General features: G+C 42.2%; 2 protein-coding genes across 3 annotated transcripts in view; one reads left to right on the forward strand and one right to left on the reverse strand.

Moving 5' to 3' along the window:
* Positions 1–97: 97 nt before the first annotated feature.
* On the reverse strand, positions 98–18,061 carry aoc1 (amine oxidase copper containing 1). Of its 2 annotated transcripts, none has more exons than XM_025910191.1 (6): positions 18,043–18,061; positions 4,721–4,846; positions 2,981–4,519; positions 2,108–2,396; positions 1,503–1,635; positions 98–1,034 (listed from the first exon to the last, which is right to left on the reverse strand). In XM_025910191.1, exons 3-6 carry the CDS (start codon positions 4,515–4,517, stop codon positions 765–767), a joined length of 2,229 nt encoding a protein of 742 aa, XP_025765976.1. In that variant the 5' UTR covers positions 4,518–4,519; positions 4,721–4,846; positions 18,043–18,061; the 3' UTR covers positions 98–764. The 2 variants fall into 2 exon arrangements, with proteins under 2 accessions (XP_025765976.1, XP_003455604.1); XM_003455556.4 differs by lacking the exon at positions 18,043–18,061 and adding an exon at positions 5,071–5,131.
* Positions 6,781–18,310, forward strand: part of sspo (SCO-spondin) — a 100,112-nt gene continuing 88,582 nt past the window's right edge. Inside the window, exons 1-16 of the mRNA XM_025910190.1 lie at positions 6,781–7,455; positions 7,660–7,742; positions 8,668–8,877; positions 9,107–9,189; positions 9,466–9,636; positions 9,778–10,001; positions 10,226–10,328; positions 11,983–12,141; positions 12,315–12,400; positions 12,530–12,655; positions 14,994–15,150; positions 15,919–16,171; positions 16,259–16,400; positions 16,500–16,635; positions 17,487–17,659; positions 18,017–18,235. Of these exons, the coding sequence (XP_025765975.1) occupies positions 7,690–7,742; positions 8,668–8,877; positions 9,107–9,189; positions 9,466–9,636; positions 9,778–10,001; positions 10,226–10,328; positions 11,983–12,141; positions 12,315–12,400; positions 12,530–12,655; positions 14,994–15,150; positions 15,919–16,171; positions 16,259–16,400; positions 16,500–16,635; positions 17,487–17,659; positions 18,017–18,235 (2,295 nt within the window). The 5' untranslated portion in view covers positions 6,781–7,455; positions 7,660–7,689. The remainder of the gene's footprint in view (positions 7,456–7,659; positions 7,743–8,667; positions 8,878–9,106; positions 9,190–9,465; positions 9,637–9,777; positions 10,002–10,225; positions 10,329–11,982; positions 12,142–12,314; positions 12,401–12,529; positions 12,656–14,993; positions 15,151–15,918; positions 16,172–16,258; positions 16,401–16,499; positions 16,636–17,486; positions 17,660–18,016; positions 18,236–18,310) is intronic.

Here is an 18,310-nt window from a genome sequence, read left to right on the forward strand (position 1 = left end):
CAGTTGTCTGGATACTTTTTCCCCAAAGTAAAACCACAGTTTACCCTTCAGACAAACTCATTTTGTTACTTTGTTATATATCAAACATGACAATGGATACGTTTTAACACCTGTTTTTATTGGTTGCTCTTGAGTGTAAACAGTTTGAATCAAAATGAAATCAAACACAATATGATTTAAACAAGTTTTTAGTAGCACTTTCTTAAATGCCATAACACAACGGCAGAGCATTTACGTGTGCTGCTGATACTTTGTGCATTGCATGGAAAGCCAGGTTCCCAAGAGCAACGCCGCAGCTAGGTGGTATCCCACACTGTTTGCCGGGAACGATCTGGAATCAGGCTGTTTGCTTTCTGGGGCCTTTTGTCTTTCAGCAAAAACATTCCCGACATGGGGGCAAGCAGAGCACGCTGAGGGGGCAGCAGTTTAGCCCAAGCAGGGCGGATACAGGGCATCCAGCATCCTGGATACCCGCTGCTGCTAAACCTCGTCCATGGTGACGCATCGGAGGATTATCAGAGCTCTCGAGGCTCAGCTTCTACACCACTGCCGTATTACATGAGTGGGTCGAGCTGGTGTTATACATACTTTAATATTTAGCTAATTCAATCTTCATTTGAAGCAGTAAAAAACAAGACTGCATGAAACACAGAATAGAATTTAAGTGCCACTTTTATAATCTGGCAACAAATTACTGCGACTACATGTACATTTATGCAATTGTTACAGTTTTATTTAGTAAAGATGATATGTGTCAACCACTTTTAGACTCCTGCATAAGTGCCGTTGTAGAAGAAAGGCTTGTCTGTCACACAGTGACCTATGACCTCAGGTGTCCATCTCTGGATCTTGGGCTTGCCGTCTTGGTCTGGCCGGACAATGACAGTGCTCTTGGACGCCACGGAAGGGTCTTCATTGAAGAAGTTGAAAGGCCTGAGAAAGAAGCCCACGGCATTTCCCGGAGTTGCGGTGTTGGGGATGTCCTCAGAGTGAGGCACATGTAGGAAACCCACTGTCACCCAGGCTACCAGGTCCTGCATGCAGAAGAGTAAACACGACCGTGGAATTTTTACTATAGTGCTCAGATTAGCTGTTTTTTTTACCTACTTAAAGGCCAAACGAAAGAAAATGCATCATTCTTGAGTTACCGTGATGATGAATGATTCTTTTGAAAAGAGCAAAGTTAAACTAACAACATAAACTCTTAGAAGGATGCTGTCCATCAGTGTATTGTGACTCATTACATAGTTACTCTCTGAAACCAGTAAAAACAGGATGTGAATTGCATTTGAGATAGGTGACTGTATCGGTTAAGCTACTGGAGCTTGCTGAGCCTGTTAGCGAGCACCGAGATGTGTTTGTCCTAAAAAAGTCGATTTAAACAACATTATTAGTGTTGGCTTTTTCTGTGGAATATATTTCAGGTTTATTTTCGACGAGAAAGCTCTCAGTGTAACTTCATGTTGAGGTTAGCACAGTTGGATCGAGGTTTGCTACTGCACCTGATTGACTATGTCCTCGTTGTTGCGGATGTAGTCCTCAAAGGACACAGCAGGTTCCCATGGGTCATTCTGGGTGTATATGCTGCTGCTGGTAGCTTCACCATCCTTATGACGTGTCACAGCCAGAGGATATCTAGGCGGAAACATTTCACCAGGAAACATTTGTCTGTCATTCTGACAGATGACAGGTGAAGAAAACATAGAGACAAAGTGCCGCCTTTGTGCTGTGAGATTTGCACCTACTTGTATGAACTTGTAGTAATGTCTGCGACATTTGCATGTTAAAGGAGTACACAGATGTGGATTTGGGAGTATCATACAGCGAGTTAGATGAAGAGATGAATGATGAATATGTGAGTTGAGCACGAAGATGCACAGTGGCTACATTCAGAGCATTTCCACCAGCAGGAAATAATGAGTATTTTTCTCATTATCAACATAAAGACCAAGCGGGAAAGTACCACAGCTGGCCTCATTCATACACTGTGATGAATTAACCTGTATCAGCACATTTGCCTTCTTTTGTTGTTTTTATGTATAAAAATGGCTGCCATGAATGGTAGGCTAATAACTGATTATACCTCATCAAGGAAACAACATTTTACCTGGACCAGCTGATGCCAATCTCCTCTCTCCAGCCTCTCGGGAGGACACTGTGTGCATGTGAGTTAAACTGAATCCGGTAGCCCTTCTGGTGGCCCCATTTATTCTTCTTATTGGGGTTGTAGAAGTGCACATAGCGGGGAAACTTTTTACCAAAGCGGAAGGCGGCCGATCGCTCGGTCCTGTGTTCTGTCCTGTGGAGCTTGGACTGGACGATGAAATGCTTTGGGCTCCATGGATTTGTGAAGTTCACAAATTTGAGATCCAGGGTCTCAAAGCTGTTTTCTCGACCTGTGGTGGAGAGAGAGGAAAGAGCTGTCAGGAGAGTCTGGTCTGGTGATGCCTCTACAAAAATATTGATTTTGCATGAGAAATCTCTAGTTGTATTAGAGTTGTCCACATCAATATAAGATGTTGTTAGTTATTCACTTCAACGTGTCGCGCAGCCAAGATCAAATGATAGTGCACACAGTTGTTTCCTTTTCAACTGGGTAAAGTCCACAAAGCCTATTTATCTGGCTTAGTCATAGCTCAGAGAGAGGTGCCTTTTTGCCATTATCAGTAAACTGAGACCACATTGTGCTGTGTGTGTTAGAACAATGAAGCCAAACAACTGCACAAAGTGACTTGTTCTCTTAATTCTCAGCATTTATTTTCATTTCTGTATTTGAATAGTTTCTATAGGGGTTTGCAAGCAAAAAGAGAATGTGTTCATGCTTAAATTAGGGAAAGTGCACAGCTGCAGTTTACTGGGAAAAAAGTATGATGCAAGCTTGTCTCTCCTACATTTAAAAAAAAATGTTTTGTCTATTTTTGCAGGACACACAGTTGCAGGTTGGACAGAAAAAATCATGTGACTTCGCCATAATACTCACCATCAATATCCAGGTCCACTTTATAATGGATGAGGTGTGTGTGCAGGTTACCCAGCACGTAGTTGTACACCTTTGAACCATAGTGAAGGCCGTTAGGTGTAAAGAAAGTGGCGTGGATGTATCCAGTAGCACTGACCTTCACTTCCACCACCCCATTCGGGTAGAAGAGGAAGTCCCAGATATAATCATAGTTGTAAACTGTTGAGGTTGTCCGCAGCACGAGCACAGTGTTTTCCAGCCCTCCAAAGAAATTATAGCCCCCCTGAAAGTCGGAATTAAAATGCCTCCTTAGAGGCATAGCCATTGTCATCTCAAAAATACAGAGAGCGTTCTTATGGCGCACAGGTTTGTCTGTATCAAAGTAGTGGTAAAGGTCAATAAAAGTGGCAATTTCTGGACAGTCAATTCCTGGTGCCAGCTCAAAAGTCGAGGTGCCCATTGCCCAACCTGCATCGATGTACTTTGTTTGCATGGCTGCAGGAGTATCACCAGCATAGAAGGCTATAGCTTCTTGGAGGCTGATCTCATAGGCGATTCTTTCTCCGTTGAAACGGAGATCAAAGACTTGCAGCCCAGCAGATGAGCGGACTCGATATGCAAAAGACCATCCCGCATATTCAACAAAGTTGCGATCGATGTGATAGCGATGCCCCTGAGGCTCAACGAGCTTTGGCCCATGGATATCCGTGGGAGTGTTGATCTGACCGCGAGGTATGTAGGTAGAGTAAAAGTCGTCATCGCTGTGATCAGGTAGTTTCAGCTTTTCCACTTCTCCTGATTCATACTTTTCTACCAGTTCCTCGACGCTGTCAAAATACACGCTGTTGTACCAAACCTTTTCAACAGTCCACTTTTCCGGATCCAGGTCCTGGTGGTTGATCAGTACCTCAAATCCAATTGGGTGGATGAAATAACCTTCCACAAACTTCTGCAACATGATCCAGGTTCTCCTCTCCCCTGGATCCAGCCCGCGAGGGGCTATGTCTGAGAACGTCAGGCAACGGTTAGAGCAGTTGGTATAAGAAAACCCTCCCGTGGTCTCAAATAGGAGTTTGTGAGCTTTAGTTGTGATCTTGTTGAGGATGTCATTGATATGGTCATACTCTACCACAGTAATAGGTCTGGACTCAAACGTTACAGGCTTTGCCCCTTTGAAAGTCTTGACTTGGTGAGATGTTGGGGACGGCAGAGGACTGACAATATACTCGGTAATATTGGGCTCGGCCTGGTTTCCAAACTGGATAATGACCCGAGCTTGGCGTGGGGGTTTGGCGTGCCCACGGTCCAGAGCTCTTAGGGCCTCATGCTTCTTGGGTAAATGGAGTTCCATCAGTAGGATACTGTTCTTATTCAGAGCCCTGCTACGAGCGTTAGTAAGCCCCATCTCTGGAATACCGTGCAGGTAGGCCCGCACAGCTTTCATCTCGTGCACTGTGAGGTCAGCAAATATGGGCGCACCATGATGAGCCCATTCTCTGGATCTGGAAGCAATGCAACCAGCCAAGCACACGAGCTGCAGCAGGCAGAGAGACTTCATGGCTGTAAGGGCAAGATGGTGAGGCTCCATTAGAGATTTTACAGGTCTTACAGCAAATCATGTATGCAGTAGCAGCTTCATTTCTCCTTATCCACACTCTAAGAACTTTTCTTTTATAGCTCTTGTGTATATTTGCAATGAGCAGAAAGACAAAGCAGAGTACCATACTCCCCAACAGAATGCAAAAGAAAAGCCTTTCTCACCTTGATTCCTCTTCTTCTCTTCACAGCTGGATAACGCAGTTCTCCCTCATTCACGCAAACTGTATCAGCCCCAGTTGCAACACACCGAGTGCTGTCCCTCCCTCCGTCCGCCCTGCCTAGTTTATGCTGCACACAAAACAGAAACAGCAGCATTGAGTGCTCTTTCAAAGGGCGCTGACAAATCAGTGCTTATTTAAATATCAAAATTCCCATTAAGTCACTCGTGCTTGTGCTTGCATAATGGAGTTTATGTAACAGTGCGACAAGTGATGCGTGGAGTAGTTTCGTGCTTCCTTGGAAACCATTTGCAGCCTCATATCAGGGACAAAGAAATAAATCAGTGACATTACCTGTAGTCCTGCTCCTGATGCTCTGTAAGGCGAGGCTGTACAGTCCAGTCCCTCTGCTTCAGCAAATGATCGAGTCAGTGCACCGTTACTAATCTTTAACCTCTGATTTTGCAGTGAAAGAGGCTGATTGGCTGACAGTAGGTTGTAAATGTGATGTCTTTAAATAATTGATCCTTCAAAGGCAAGGTAAGCACCTTGCAATAACAAGGCAATTCATGGTGCTTTGCATTAGGACGACACACAAAAGACACGTAAAGAAAACCTGAAGGTGAAGAGACTGAAAAGACATACAATACAGAGCGAGTGTCTCTAACTTCACGAGCACTCTTGTGGCAGAGTTCTGAATTAACTGCAGCTGGATGCTAATCTGTTGCGAGAGGCCTGTAAACATGTCCTCACTTGATATGAAGGAATTTGAAGGGTTTGTGAAATCCTGCTTAAATATACAACACATGGTTTGGTGAAGGAGAGCCACTTCATCACCACTAAATTAATAGTTAGTATGACAGGGATACAAAACATATTCCAGTGTTTTCGGAAGATTAAAACTTTCTTATGATGAAACTGAATTTAACAGTGCCTTCATATCGAATATTTCACTCCTTCACATTCTTCATTTATCTGGCAGCTAAGTGACATCAGCACAGGGAGGACAGCTTTGAAAATTGGAAAATCCCAAATTTGCTATGGGATTAATGTTCATTATTGTTGCTTCGCACAGGGGAAATGTGTACACTTAGTGGTGTCGTTTGGCCTGCCTTCCCCTCTTTCGAATAACATTGCAGACAATGGTTGTGACTGATGGTTCACAACTTGCATTTATTTATTGAGACAAGGTGGACTTTGTCCTTTAACTTTCTCTGAAGTGACCGACCCTCGAGCTAAAGTGAAAGGTAAAAAAAAGTTGAATCGCCCTTTGCTAAAATGAAAAATATGTTATCAGCCGTTTCCTTTGCAGCAGCATGTTTTATTTTATTTGGAATTTCTTACACAAATATATCTACATACTGAACGTTGTCCAACAGTTTAGTCACATCACTTTTATCAGGTTTGACTAAAATGCTTGGAAAATAAAGACAAATGACATTAAGATAGTTTCCCAACAAAATGAGGGATCAGCTACAATCCTTGGATGATTGTTGAATATTAGCTCCTCTTTTATATAAGTACGTTTTCCATACAGACATATACATTTACTGCAAACATAATGCTGAATGCATGATTGATTTTTGAACACTAACTGAACAGTGAGCAGTGCCTTTGTTGGTGTCATCAGTATCACTGTGCATGTTTTGCAGCAGGACCTGAGCTGTAGGTTTGTAGTTACAGTCATGAGAAATCACATCTGTTGTTTTTGGGGGTTTTTTCTACATTTGAACAACACCTGATTGTCTCTGAAGCAAACAAAGTTGATACACAGAAGAACACAACAGGAAAAAAATAGCTTTTATAATAATTTACTCAGCTGTAACTAATCAGTTCTATACCTTTTTGTAAAGAAAGTAAGTGCACCATTTGTCCTACAATGATCTATATCTGCCTTTGTTCATCCTGAAATCTATCCCAGATGGTTTTCAGTACAGTGGAATAATAATTTTTTTTTTAAGAGCTTTGCAAATCCTGTTATGGTGCCAAACCCGGGATACCAAAGGTTTACAGGTTCAGACTAATTCCCTCCCCCCCCCGTGTCTCTCTCTCAGCTCTTCCCGTAGATGATGATGATAATAACATGTATGAATCCACTTTTTTGAATCCACACTGTCAAAGCACACTGTATTTCCAGTGTAAAGAAGTCGATTTGACACACTGTTTTATGTATGCCATCTTCTCTTTCCTCGGAGCCCAGCTGTGGTGACAGCTGTGTTTGAGCCTCTTGGCTTAGGGTCAAAAGGTTAGCCTCGGGATTGCAGTAATTCTAAAAACTTTCAGTTCCCATGTCTGTTGACATGCTTCATTGAACAAATTCCCCCAATCATCCTTCCAGAAATGCCTCTCTTTACAAGATTAGGCTCTGACAAACATCTCTTTATTCTGTGTCCGAGGCTTCACCGCCCCTGCTATCAGATCACCTCCAGTGTCCTCGATGTTTGACTGGGCGAGGTGAGAGGATGTTTCCTTCACACGTCCAGTGACCAATGCCTCTCATCCCAGCTGTGACCTTGTCCCTTGTATCCAATGGCAGCAGGCACAAATGCTACTGTACATCCATTTGGTCACCCCCCACATTTAAAACACTACATCTGGGGCATTACTACCTCCATAAGCAAAGTATCACTCCTGTGAGGACTGTATGTTTTGGAAAGAGCAAAAAAAGAAAATAAGTGGCACAGAAAGAAAGAAAGAAAATCCCAGAACAAGGAGTCCAATTAAAAAAGGATTGTGGAGGTAAGTGCACTGTATGTAAACCGTAGGATGACAGGATAATAAACCTGTATTATAGTGAATCTTCTGATTGGTCAACAACCTCCATGAGGGTCAATATTTGCCTTTGTTTGAGCGTCCAATAAAGTTTTTTGTGCAGATTTAAAATCAAAATTTCACATCTGGAATTAAATTGTAGCAATGTGAAAAATACCCATCTTTTTACAGGAATTTAAAACAAACACAAAGGAGCGAATTATGGAGAAACTACTGCTGAGTCTACTTGGTCTGCAGACAGTAATGGGGATGGGGTGAGTATGGTCAGCCCAGCATTAAGCATATTTTGCTGTGTAGAGACGAATTATGAGCAGGATTCATCTGTATGAACACCTGTTACACTGACTGAGACCATGTTAAAAATAAGTAACAATAATAAAAATATTAATACTTCTGTTACTACTACTGTTATTATTATTAATTTACTTAGTTGACTAACTCAAAAATATGGTTTTCATATTTTAGTTTTATGCTTTAATTTCCCACAGAATAAATAATTTTGATGTACAAAAATGTTATTATTATTGTTTAAATTTCTCTGGCTTTTATCAAATAACCTTCCAGTACAGACTTATTATTTCATTATATAATTTAAAAAGTTTATTGTACAAGGAGAAATTAAAAAAGGCAGAGAAGTTAAATCATCTCCGCTTCTTACTAATCTAAAAATTTTTTGCATTCAATGAGTTTGTTGAACTTTTCAGTACAGTGCAGAGTTTGGAGGGCACAGACGCCTTTTTCATAGCAGTATACATTTTAAAATAGGCGTCGATGTGCTGAAATATGTGCCTGTAGATCGTAATGTTTTATAAAGCTACATACTATAAGTTACATACTAACTATAAGATGTTACATTCAAAATTAAGTCTGGAGATTTCATGTTGGCGTAACTTTTTTTTTACTCTTTATGTTTAGTGAGTTCAAAGAGAAATTTCTAGTATGCTCATAATAGAAAATTCAGTACTATTTTATAATAATGTTACACTATTAAACACTAGTAAGATATTAGCAAGTACTTAATTCATCAGTTATACAGCAGTATTTCTCCTTGTGTCATTTATGAACGTGTTATGTTTCTGTATGTATGTCATGTTTCTCCATCTGTTACTGTTACATCGGTACACTGTTACAATGACCTGGTGCATGTTAAGAGGTTAAGTTAAATATATCATGTCCCAGACACTGGTGTGAACACAGGACACAAGAAAGAGTGGAACAAGTCCTGTCCCCACGCCTGCAGCTAGAGGTGAGGTGTTCAGAGGTGTATCAGTACAACACCCAAGGATGGAGGCTGGATGTGGACAGGATGCGAGTCAAACACGGGGGCGATGATGGTATAGCTCTGTACTACAAACAGCAGGGCTCCGAGGCATCCTGTTTCATGTACAAGTAAGTGATTCGTTTAGTAACTGTCAGTTTGTTACTAAACGGGGTTTTATGGGCACTGTTTTAGATATTCTCATGTGAAGTGAAGATTGATACCTTTGGTAGTGCTTGCAAAATACGAGTAAATTAAATCCATTTAATTTAGTCAAACATAGATTAGATGACAGCAGCTAGTGTGACAGCTAAAAGAATGCACACATGACCAGTTTCCTGATGTTTCTGTTCACCTCAGAGCGCCGGAGATCCAGAGCCAGATGGTGAACAAGACAGAGAGAGCTTGTTGTGAGGGCTGGGGTGGCCCACGCTGCTCTGAGGGTGAGGACGAGAAACCAAAAAGCTATTTTCATTGAATTTTGTACATTTTATAAAACTTATTTTGATATTTTTAGTTGTCTTAAAAAAATAGTGCTGTCATGTTTCTTCAGGTTCACACTGGTATATATCATTTTTAAAGGATTACAAAATCACTGCTTCAAATAATTTTGAATTTGAAATTCACTAAACAAGTGACCATACCATGATTTTCCACTGCAGTTACATTTTCTTCCCATTTCCTTGTTCTATAATTGTCAAACCCATCCTGACTCCTAGCTGTGGGTGTGCGTGGTCAGTGCTACTCTACGTGGAACTGTGTGGAATTCCCTGGAGTTCATAATTCCTCACTTATGCCCATGGAGCAGTGTTGCAGCACTCTGTGGGGACTGAGCTGGAGGAATGCTTCAGACCAGACCTGTTTGTCTTGCACTTACACTTTGCTTCCAGGTTAGAAACCATGCACATACATGGATCTGATCTAAGTTCAGTGCAGTTTATTTATTTATTCTTCAAAATCCTTCTCCTTGACATTTTGTCAGTAATGTTGCAGCTGCCGGTGATTCCAGATATTCTTTTTCTTCTCTTCAGATTCCCAAACCTCTCCTCTGAGGCGCTTTGGTCTGCCGGGTAGTGCCAGGGTTCCTCAGAGCTCAGCCACCTGCATGTCCTGGGGTGGAGTCCACTACCGTACCTTTGACAGGAAGCACTTCCACTTCCAGGGCAGCTGTACTTACCTGCTGGCCTCATCTACTGATGGCACCTGGGCTGTCTACATCAGTACAGTTTGTGATGGGAGAGAAGACTGCAGTAAGGTATTATGTTCCACACTCAGCAAGCCCAAACATCTGAGATGGTTTGGATCACACAGCAGCGACTTTACTGCAACACAATTCAATCAAATGCTCAAAAAGGCACCAACATGGGAGCAGCAGTTAGAGGAAATTAGAGGTTTCCACACAGTGATTAAATGTGAACCTTTCAAACCTCTTCTGTGCATTCATGCTCTTCATGTCTGTCTGTGGCTCTTTGCTTTCAGGCACTAAGGATGATGCTGGGTCTTGACTTGGTTACAGTACATCACAGGAATTTAACCCTGAACAATCTGCACGTTCCAAACGGAGAGCCACTTTTTCAAAATGGTAAAAATATTCTCAGATATAACTCTAAGCTGTTTCCTTTCCTGTCTGATATTATAAACATAAGATAATATGACACTTGGCTAAAAAAGACAAAAATGCCCTCTACACCTTTTGAAAAATATTCACACCCTCACTTACTGGTCGCCATTAGCAGCAATTACAACTTGACAGTATTTTTGAGCATGGTCCTACAAGCGTTCGGGAGTTTCCACAGTTTTTCTTGGTAAAATTGTTCAAGCACAAGTAGATTTAGTGCAGTTGATTTAGTTTTCTGTATAAAGATTCCTCCCCAGAAGTCTCCCAGTGCCTGTGGCAGAAAGACAAACCAACAGCATGATGCTGCAGCCATTGTGTTTGACTGTGGGAATTGTATTAGTGAGGTTCTGCTCAATCCTTGGTTGAGCTGGTCAAAGAGCTGTCAAAGCAGGTACTATAGAGATCTATAGACTACAGATCTATACAAGACTGGACTGAGCTACAAGACCATCACCGAGAAGCTTGATGACAGCTGTTGGTACAATTATGTGGAATTCTAAGAAATATAAAATGATCATTAATTGTCCACAGTTTGGAGTTGCATGCTAGATCTTGCCTCATTGGGTGAGGATGATGATGAGAAAAGTGATGCAACGAAGAAGCTTATTAATGATCTGAAGGCAGTTGGGACACTAGGCTGGAACGGACTGAAGTCTTGCAACACCTTCAAGGTCCCCCCTGCTCAGGACGGCACATGTAGAAGCCCATCTTAAGTTTCACAGTGAAGATGCAAAAACTCAGAGAAGACTTGGGAGTAAGTGCTGTAGTCACATAAAACCCAAATGACCATAAAACCCATATGACCCAAAGAACACCATCCCACAGTGAAGCAAGGAGGTGGAAACATTACGCTTTGGGGATGTTTTTCTGCTAAGGGTACAGGAAGACTTCGGCACACTGAGGGTTTCACTGACAGGAGAATCTTCCATAAAATCGTGAATGAAACCTCCTTCCCTGAGATCTTCCAGCACGACAATGATGCAAAAAATACCACCAACCAATCAATGGCTAAAGAAGCAGCCGATTAAGGTCATGGAGAGGTCTCGCCAGTCTCCAGACTTCAGTCCTACAAAGCTTTGAGTTACTAAGCAACAGCCAAGAAATCTAAAGGATTTAGAGAGTTGCTTTAAGAGGAGGGGCAAAAATCCCCCCTGAGGTGGGAGGTGACCAACTACAAGAAATGTAGTAAGGTTACTCCACCAAGTACTAAGTTATGTTTTGCTTGGGGATCAAAAACCTATTTGACACAATAACATGTTTTATGAGGGGTTTTTTTGTCTATTCTATTTCTTATCATTAAAATCAAAGTACTATAAAAATGAGAGAGTATTTTTGTCTTTATAAGAGAGCAAACTTATTAATTTAGCAGGGGGTCAAATAACTATTTCCCCCACCGTAGTCACCTTTCACACCAAAGCCATTTGTCTCTAATTTCTGTGACTGACTGCTCGTTCCAAGCTTCTCCCATTTGAGAACAACAGGCTACTCAGCTTTGGGCACTTTCAGTGCTGCAGAAATGTCCTTTTATTTCCATCCTTAGACAAAATGACATTAAAAGACCCACATTTTTGTGCACTAGCTTGTATCTAAAATTGTGATTTGTATTAATTGCTTGCAGGAGTAAGTGTGCATTGGCTGGGAGACTTTGTGTTTGTGGAGAGTGGCCTGGGGGTCCGAGTAAAGTTTGATTTGGTGAACACAGTATACCTGACAGTGACCGCTGAGCACATGGCAGCCACCAGGGGGTTATGTGGAATCTACAACAACAACGCTGACGGTGAGAGAAGTACACTACAGACACACTTGCAATCAAAGAAGGGTTTCCTTTTTTTCTACGTATCTGGCTCGTTCTTTCTTGATGTAACTTTGTGTGCTATGTGTGCTTTCAAATTTGAACCATCACAGGCTGCTGCATTACATTATTAACCTTTATGTGTTTGTCCACGGTAGATGATTTCACCACAATGGGTGGATCTGTGTCCCAGTTTGCTGCCAGCTTTGGCAACTCATGGAAAGTTCCAGACCAACACAACAAAGTACTCTGCAGTGAATTCATTTTACTTTAACTGCAACATTTAAGCTTTTTTTGTCATTATTATTTTGCTTTATGAGACAGTCCATATTGGCAGTCTTTTCTGAAATGCAGCGTCCCATGCTTCCCTCAGGGCTGCAGTGATGCAGCTGAGCTCGGTCACAGCTGTGACGTGACAGGAGACACTGCGCTGCGTCAGGAGGCAGAGTCAGTGTGCCGCCGACTCTGGGAAAACCCCTTCACTCATTGCCATCCTCAGGTCAGAGACCTCTGATGCTTTTCAGTCACATGAATATCCTTTTTTTTCACAGGACTTTTAGCTTCAGTGCTGCAGGGTGATCTTCAGGTGCTGTTAGAGGTCAGAGATTTGCATAAAACCATCATGGGATGAATTTTGGGCTTTTAATGATTTTTTTGATGTGGAATTTTTCCAGGTTGAGATGATTACACACCCCACACCTTTAATGACCTTATGAAGCAAATATTGGATGCAACAGTTTAAATTTATTTTGTATTTTCTGAAAATTATACATGCAAGTTTGAATTTATGCATACATTCACTGAAGTCTTTTAATAAGCAGTGCTAAAGGTTTTGAACTTGATAAGACCAAAGCTTATTAACTTCTCGTTGTTGATCATGTTTAACTACAACTGGTAGTTTCTCTTTGGATAGATATTAGGTTAGGATGGTCAAGAATGTCACAGGAACCAGTGAGGACCAAGCCTGCCATGAACTGGAAACACAATGTGTTACTGTCACAGACTGAGAGGATTGCAACTCTAAATTCAAAACCTTCAAGCTTGCAGCTTTCTATTTGCACAGCCAGTTAGCTTCTGGAGAAAACCTTTATGGTCAGACGAGACAAAGATAGATCCTTTTGTGTCTATGACGAGAGGTACACTTGGAGGAATAAAAGTGAAGCTTTCAAATCTAAGAACACTGCATTAACTGCCAGGCATGGTGGAGGTAGTACCATGCTCTAGGGCGGTTTGGCTGCCACAAAGTGGATGGAACAATTAAGAAGGTGGACTATCTCACAGCATCACCTCAAATCAACAGATGGTTGAAATATGGACACAACGGGGACAAACAGGACAATAATCTAAACCAGGCTTGGCCAAATCCAGGCCTCGAGGGCCGGTGTCCTGCAGGTTCTAGATCTCACCCTGGGTCTACACACCTGAATCAAATGATTAGTTCATTACCAGGCCTCTGGAGAAATTCAGGACATGTTGAGGAGGTCATTTAGCCATTTAAATCAGCTGTGATGGATCAAGGACACATCTAAAACCTGCAGGACACCGGCCCTCAAAGCCTGGGTTTGGACACCACTGATCTAAACACACTGCCAACTCTTGAGCCACGACCGGCAACCTTCCGGTTACAAGACGAACCGCCAACTCTTGAGCCACGATCAAGAGTTGGCAGTTCATCTTGTAACGGGAAGGTTGTCGGTTCGAGCCCCGGCTCGGACAGTCTCGGTCGTTGTGTCCTTGGGCAAGACACTTCACGTACCGCCTGCTGGTGATGGCCAGAGGGGCCGATGGTGCGATATGGCAGCCTCGCTTCTGTCAGTCTGCCCCAGGGCAGCTGTGACTACAACTGTAGCTTGCCTCCACCAGTGTGTGAATGTGAGAGTGAATAAATAGTGGAACTGTAAAGTGCTTTGGGAGCCTTGAAAAGCGCTATATAAATGCAATCCATTATTATTACTTCAAATCCCGTTTTTGGAATGAATAAAAAAAGTCTAACATTATTTCATGGTAATCTACAACGGCCTTCCCAAAGCATAAACTCAGCCCTACTGAAAATTTGTGGACTATGCTTAAAAGCCAAGTATGTGCCTGGAAACCAATCAATTTAAATGAATTTTACTAGTTCTGCCAAAAAGAATGGTCAATTATTCAGCTAGGCTTGTTGATGGCTGTCCAAAGTGTGTGGTAAGGTGCAAAGTGCTAAGGAACATTTAATCAAATATTAGCAGGGGTGTATATTTGAGCCCATCAAAGCACAATAACTCGTGTGTGTTAGAGAAAAACTTATGCTTCCAATATTTGTCTTATACAGTCATTAAAGATGCACCAGAACAGTTTAAAGTAACCATTAAAAACTCAGAGTTACCGTGACATTCATGTCCTTGATGAGTTTATGTCAACTTTTGACCACAATTGTAAATGTTGTGTAAATGTACATTTCTCCGAACGCCAGGCTGTAAAAAGCTACTCGAGGTAAATAACTGACCAAGTTCACTGTTAGAGTTCCAAGAAAGGGAAGGGCTGTACTCACAGCACAGGAACTGTATTAAAGACCAGTCACTTGTTATAGATACAGTGTAATTAACTTGTGGTAAAAAAGACTTGAATTGTCTGTTTCCCTCTGTCTTTACTTGAAGGTGCATTTATTATAATAATGACAATCACATTTAACAAGATGATAACAATGCTGACTTTTATGACTTCTAACATTAAATTTAAACTGATAGCAGTTTACAATAAACAAACAGCATAATGTCACAATAATAGCACAACCATATTGAACAATGTTTTTGTCACACATGGTTTCCTGTAAGATCGCTTTGTGTTTCTGTGTCTTTCAGCTGGACCCAGCAGCCTACATAGACACCTGTCTTTACCTGTTTTGCAGCCTGCCAGCCAAAGAGAGGGAAGGGGCAGTGTGTGACACCCTGGCTAGCTACGCCCGAGAGTGTGCCCAACAACACATCATCTTAATGTGGAGGACACCCACCCTGTGTGGTAAGGAAATGTCACACGACTCCTCTATCCTCCCCTGCCTTCTGCCCTCAGAGTGATCTTGCGTTACATCTAATAAAAGCGGGGACCTGTAACTGTCTCGGTGTTCAGTCAGTGGATCAATTCAATAAAATTGCTTACACAACATTTAGCTAAAGTTTGCTGACATCATAGATATAAAAAAGGGAATGTAGCCAACATGATGTCACTCATTGGTTTGACTCACAATTTGAAGCCTGTGTTTCAGCATTCTTGGTTGTAAGGAGCCTCTTGTCACTATATTGCAGTTAGAGGCCGGTATGGTAATGTAGTGTCATGGTATATAATTGGCGTCCATACTTCCTGACTATTCAGCTAACGCTATCTGCTTGGTTAGCGAGAAACATCCACAAAATGCTATGGATGCATTGCTTTGACACAGAAACCTGGATTTTAATTTAGGTGTAGGTGCTAACTTTATTTTGAAATCAGTAACAGTATCTATACGTAGGACTCTCTCTGAGTTTCAAAGCAGTGCTGACTCACAGCACATTATTATAAACTGTAAGCAACCATATCTTCTCTCAGCCCAACCAATCACAGCAGATGGCCCCGCCCCTCCCTGAGCCTGGGTCTGCTGGAGGTTTCTTCCTGTTAAAAGGGAGTTTTTCCTTCCCACTGTCACTGCTGTAAAAATTACATTGAATTGAGTTGAATATCTCTGGCCAGGTTAGGGTTAGGGAACCTCTCTTCTTTAATGCTGCTTTCTCTCTTTTTTATCTGTCCTTACAGGCCGTGTCTGTCCCAGAGGTCAGGTGTTTTCAGACTGCATATCCTCCTGTCCTCCCACTTGTACTTCTCCACAGCCCCCTGGGCATGCTGCAGCCATGGGCCAGTGCAGGGACGAGTGTGTTGGAGGATGCGAGTGCCCTCCAGGCCTCTATTTTCACCAGGGAAGGTGTCTGAAAAGAGACGATTGTCCTTGCTTTCACCGCAGACACACATACCAGTCAGGGGACAAAATACAGCAGAGATGCAACACCTGGTGAGGAGGGAGTCTTTTCCTGTCAACTCTTCATCTATTACCCATTTTGCCCATTTATGTTCAACTTTTTTGCCTTTACCTTGACAGTGTGTGTAGCTCGGGTCAGTGGCAGTGTACTGGGGAGAAGTGTGCAGCCGAGTGCGCCCTGATGGGCGGTTTACAGGTGACCACTTTTGACAAAAAGAGGTACTCACTGCAAAGAAGCGACTGCTCCTTCATTGCAGTGGAGGTGAGACGTGTGTAGAGAAATGCAATCAAACACATTTGCATACACGATGAGGCAGATTTGTGTATTGTTACTTTGTTGTTATTCTCTGCGTGTTTTCAGGACTTTGTTGACAGGAAGGTAGTTGTGAGTGTGCGCTGTGGAGAATGTACGGCAGGGGGAGGGGAAGGAGGAGGGGGGTGTCTAAAGGAGATGTCAGTGACAGCTCTCCGGACCACAGTCACCATCACGGACACCGGTGAGTTAACTGTACAGTACAAAGGTTTGCTTGATTTCACAGGAAATCAAATCTAGATGCTTGTAGTAGTTTGTTTCTCTTACTGTTCTCTTTAGGCTCAAAACACAGCTTTACCCAGCAAATCATGCTGCTTTAGACCATCGACTGTGTACAAAAACATGGATGTGACCATCAACAAGTTACACCTTTGCCTTTGAGCTCCCTGTGATCAGGCAGGCCCGCAATTTTAGCAACTAGGCTGTTAGTGTCTTAGACCCAAAAGCAACCACGCTGGGCTAAGATGGTGAAATGATTTCAGCCTTTAGCGAGCTCGGCTGGCAACTGCAATTTGGTCCTCATTAAAATACAAATAGAAAACTAGAATTTTACTAACAAGACACAGCAGCCATATCATTTGTCAGGCAGCTGTTTAAAAAAAATGCTACAAATTATTATTTTTAATGGAACTAAAATAATTTATTATTTTTAATTTTACAGTTATTTTCTACCTTGAGGCAGCTGTTGTTGTGATTTGGTTTTATATAAACAAACTGAATTTAACTGAACTGAATTAAATTTTTTAAAAAGTGACTAATATAAATAAGTCAGTTATTTACAAAAAATAACAACATATTTTCATGTAGTTGTTGCAAACTACATGGGGCAAAGGTGCGAGCTTGCGGTTTTTGGTACTTTTGCAAGAACTTTTTTTTTACAACCTTGCAGGCTGCAGCTTGCATCATAGTGGAGCATTTTTGTGCAATCAAAACACAAACAGGTTTTTATAGTAGACACCATAGAGCATCTTGGACTTTTAGATCGAATGTGCTGGATGCATTCTGATTGGTTACAGCTGATATTGTTACCTTCAGGTACAGTGACACTGAATGGCCAGAGGGAAGCGGTGCCCTTGGTAACAGGGGATCTAGCTGTGCTTAGGCCCTCCTCCTCATTTCTGCTCATCCAGACGTTTGGAGCTCAGATTCTGTGGTACCTAGATGGACCACTGGCCTTCATTACCCTGCAGCCTGGCTTTGGAAACAAGGTGATCTTGAAACTACTCCTAGTGCTTTCATTATACTGTCTAATTGTAACAGGTTTCATGGTTCAGAGGTCCAGTTTAGTGACTCAAGTTAGCTACTGCAGATTAGCAAATTAGCTGTACAGAGCCAGATGTCACCCTCAAGTTATAAAATCATTTAAGTGGGTGTTATATAGAAATGCCCCAACTGTAAGGTTGTCACCGAGCCAGACACTTTTTATTATGTGGAAGCTCAAAAAACAGAGCGCTAGGGCCAGGTGGTAGGCACTAAACTCTAAAATTACCATAAAACAAAATATTCAAGCAATTCCATAACATGGGATCAATCCTTCTATGTTGGATATGGGTATATATGACAAGGTGCGTGGCCTGTGTGGAACACTGACCTGGAACCAGCGTGACGACTTTACCACCCCAGAAGGAGACGTGGAGAACAGCGTGACATCCTTTGCGGCGAAATTCACAACAGAGCACTGCGCCCTGCCTGGAGCAGCTACACCAGAGGCCTGCTCCACGTACACCCAAAGACGACAGTATGCAGAGACCATGTGTGCTGTCATCCACAGCCCCATCTTTCAGGTCGGTGTGATGGGTACTTCTGGTCGTCTCTCACGAGTTTGTCGCCTTCACTTTTATTCACACCTGCACCTCCAT

Source organism: Oreochromis niloticus, linkage group LG9 (genome assembly GCF_001858045.2).
Source record: "Oreochromis niloticus isolate F11D_XX linkage group LG9, O_niloticus_UMD_NMBU, whole genome shotgun sequence".
Classification (NCBI taxonomy): domain Eukaryota; kingdom Metazoa; phylum Chordata; class Actinopteri; order Cichliformes; family Cichlidae; genus Oreochromis; species Oreochromis niloticus.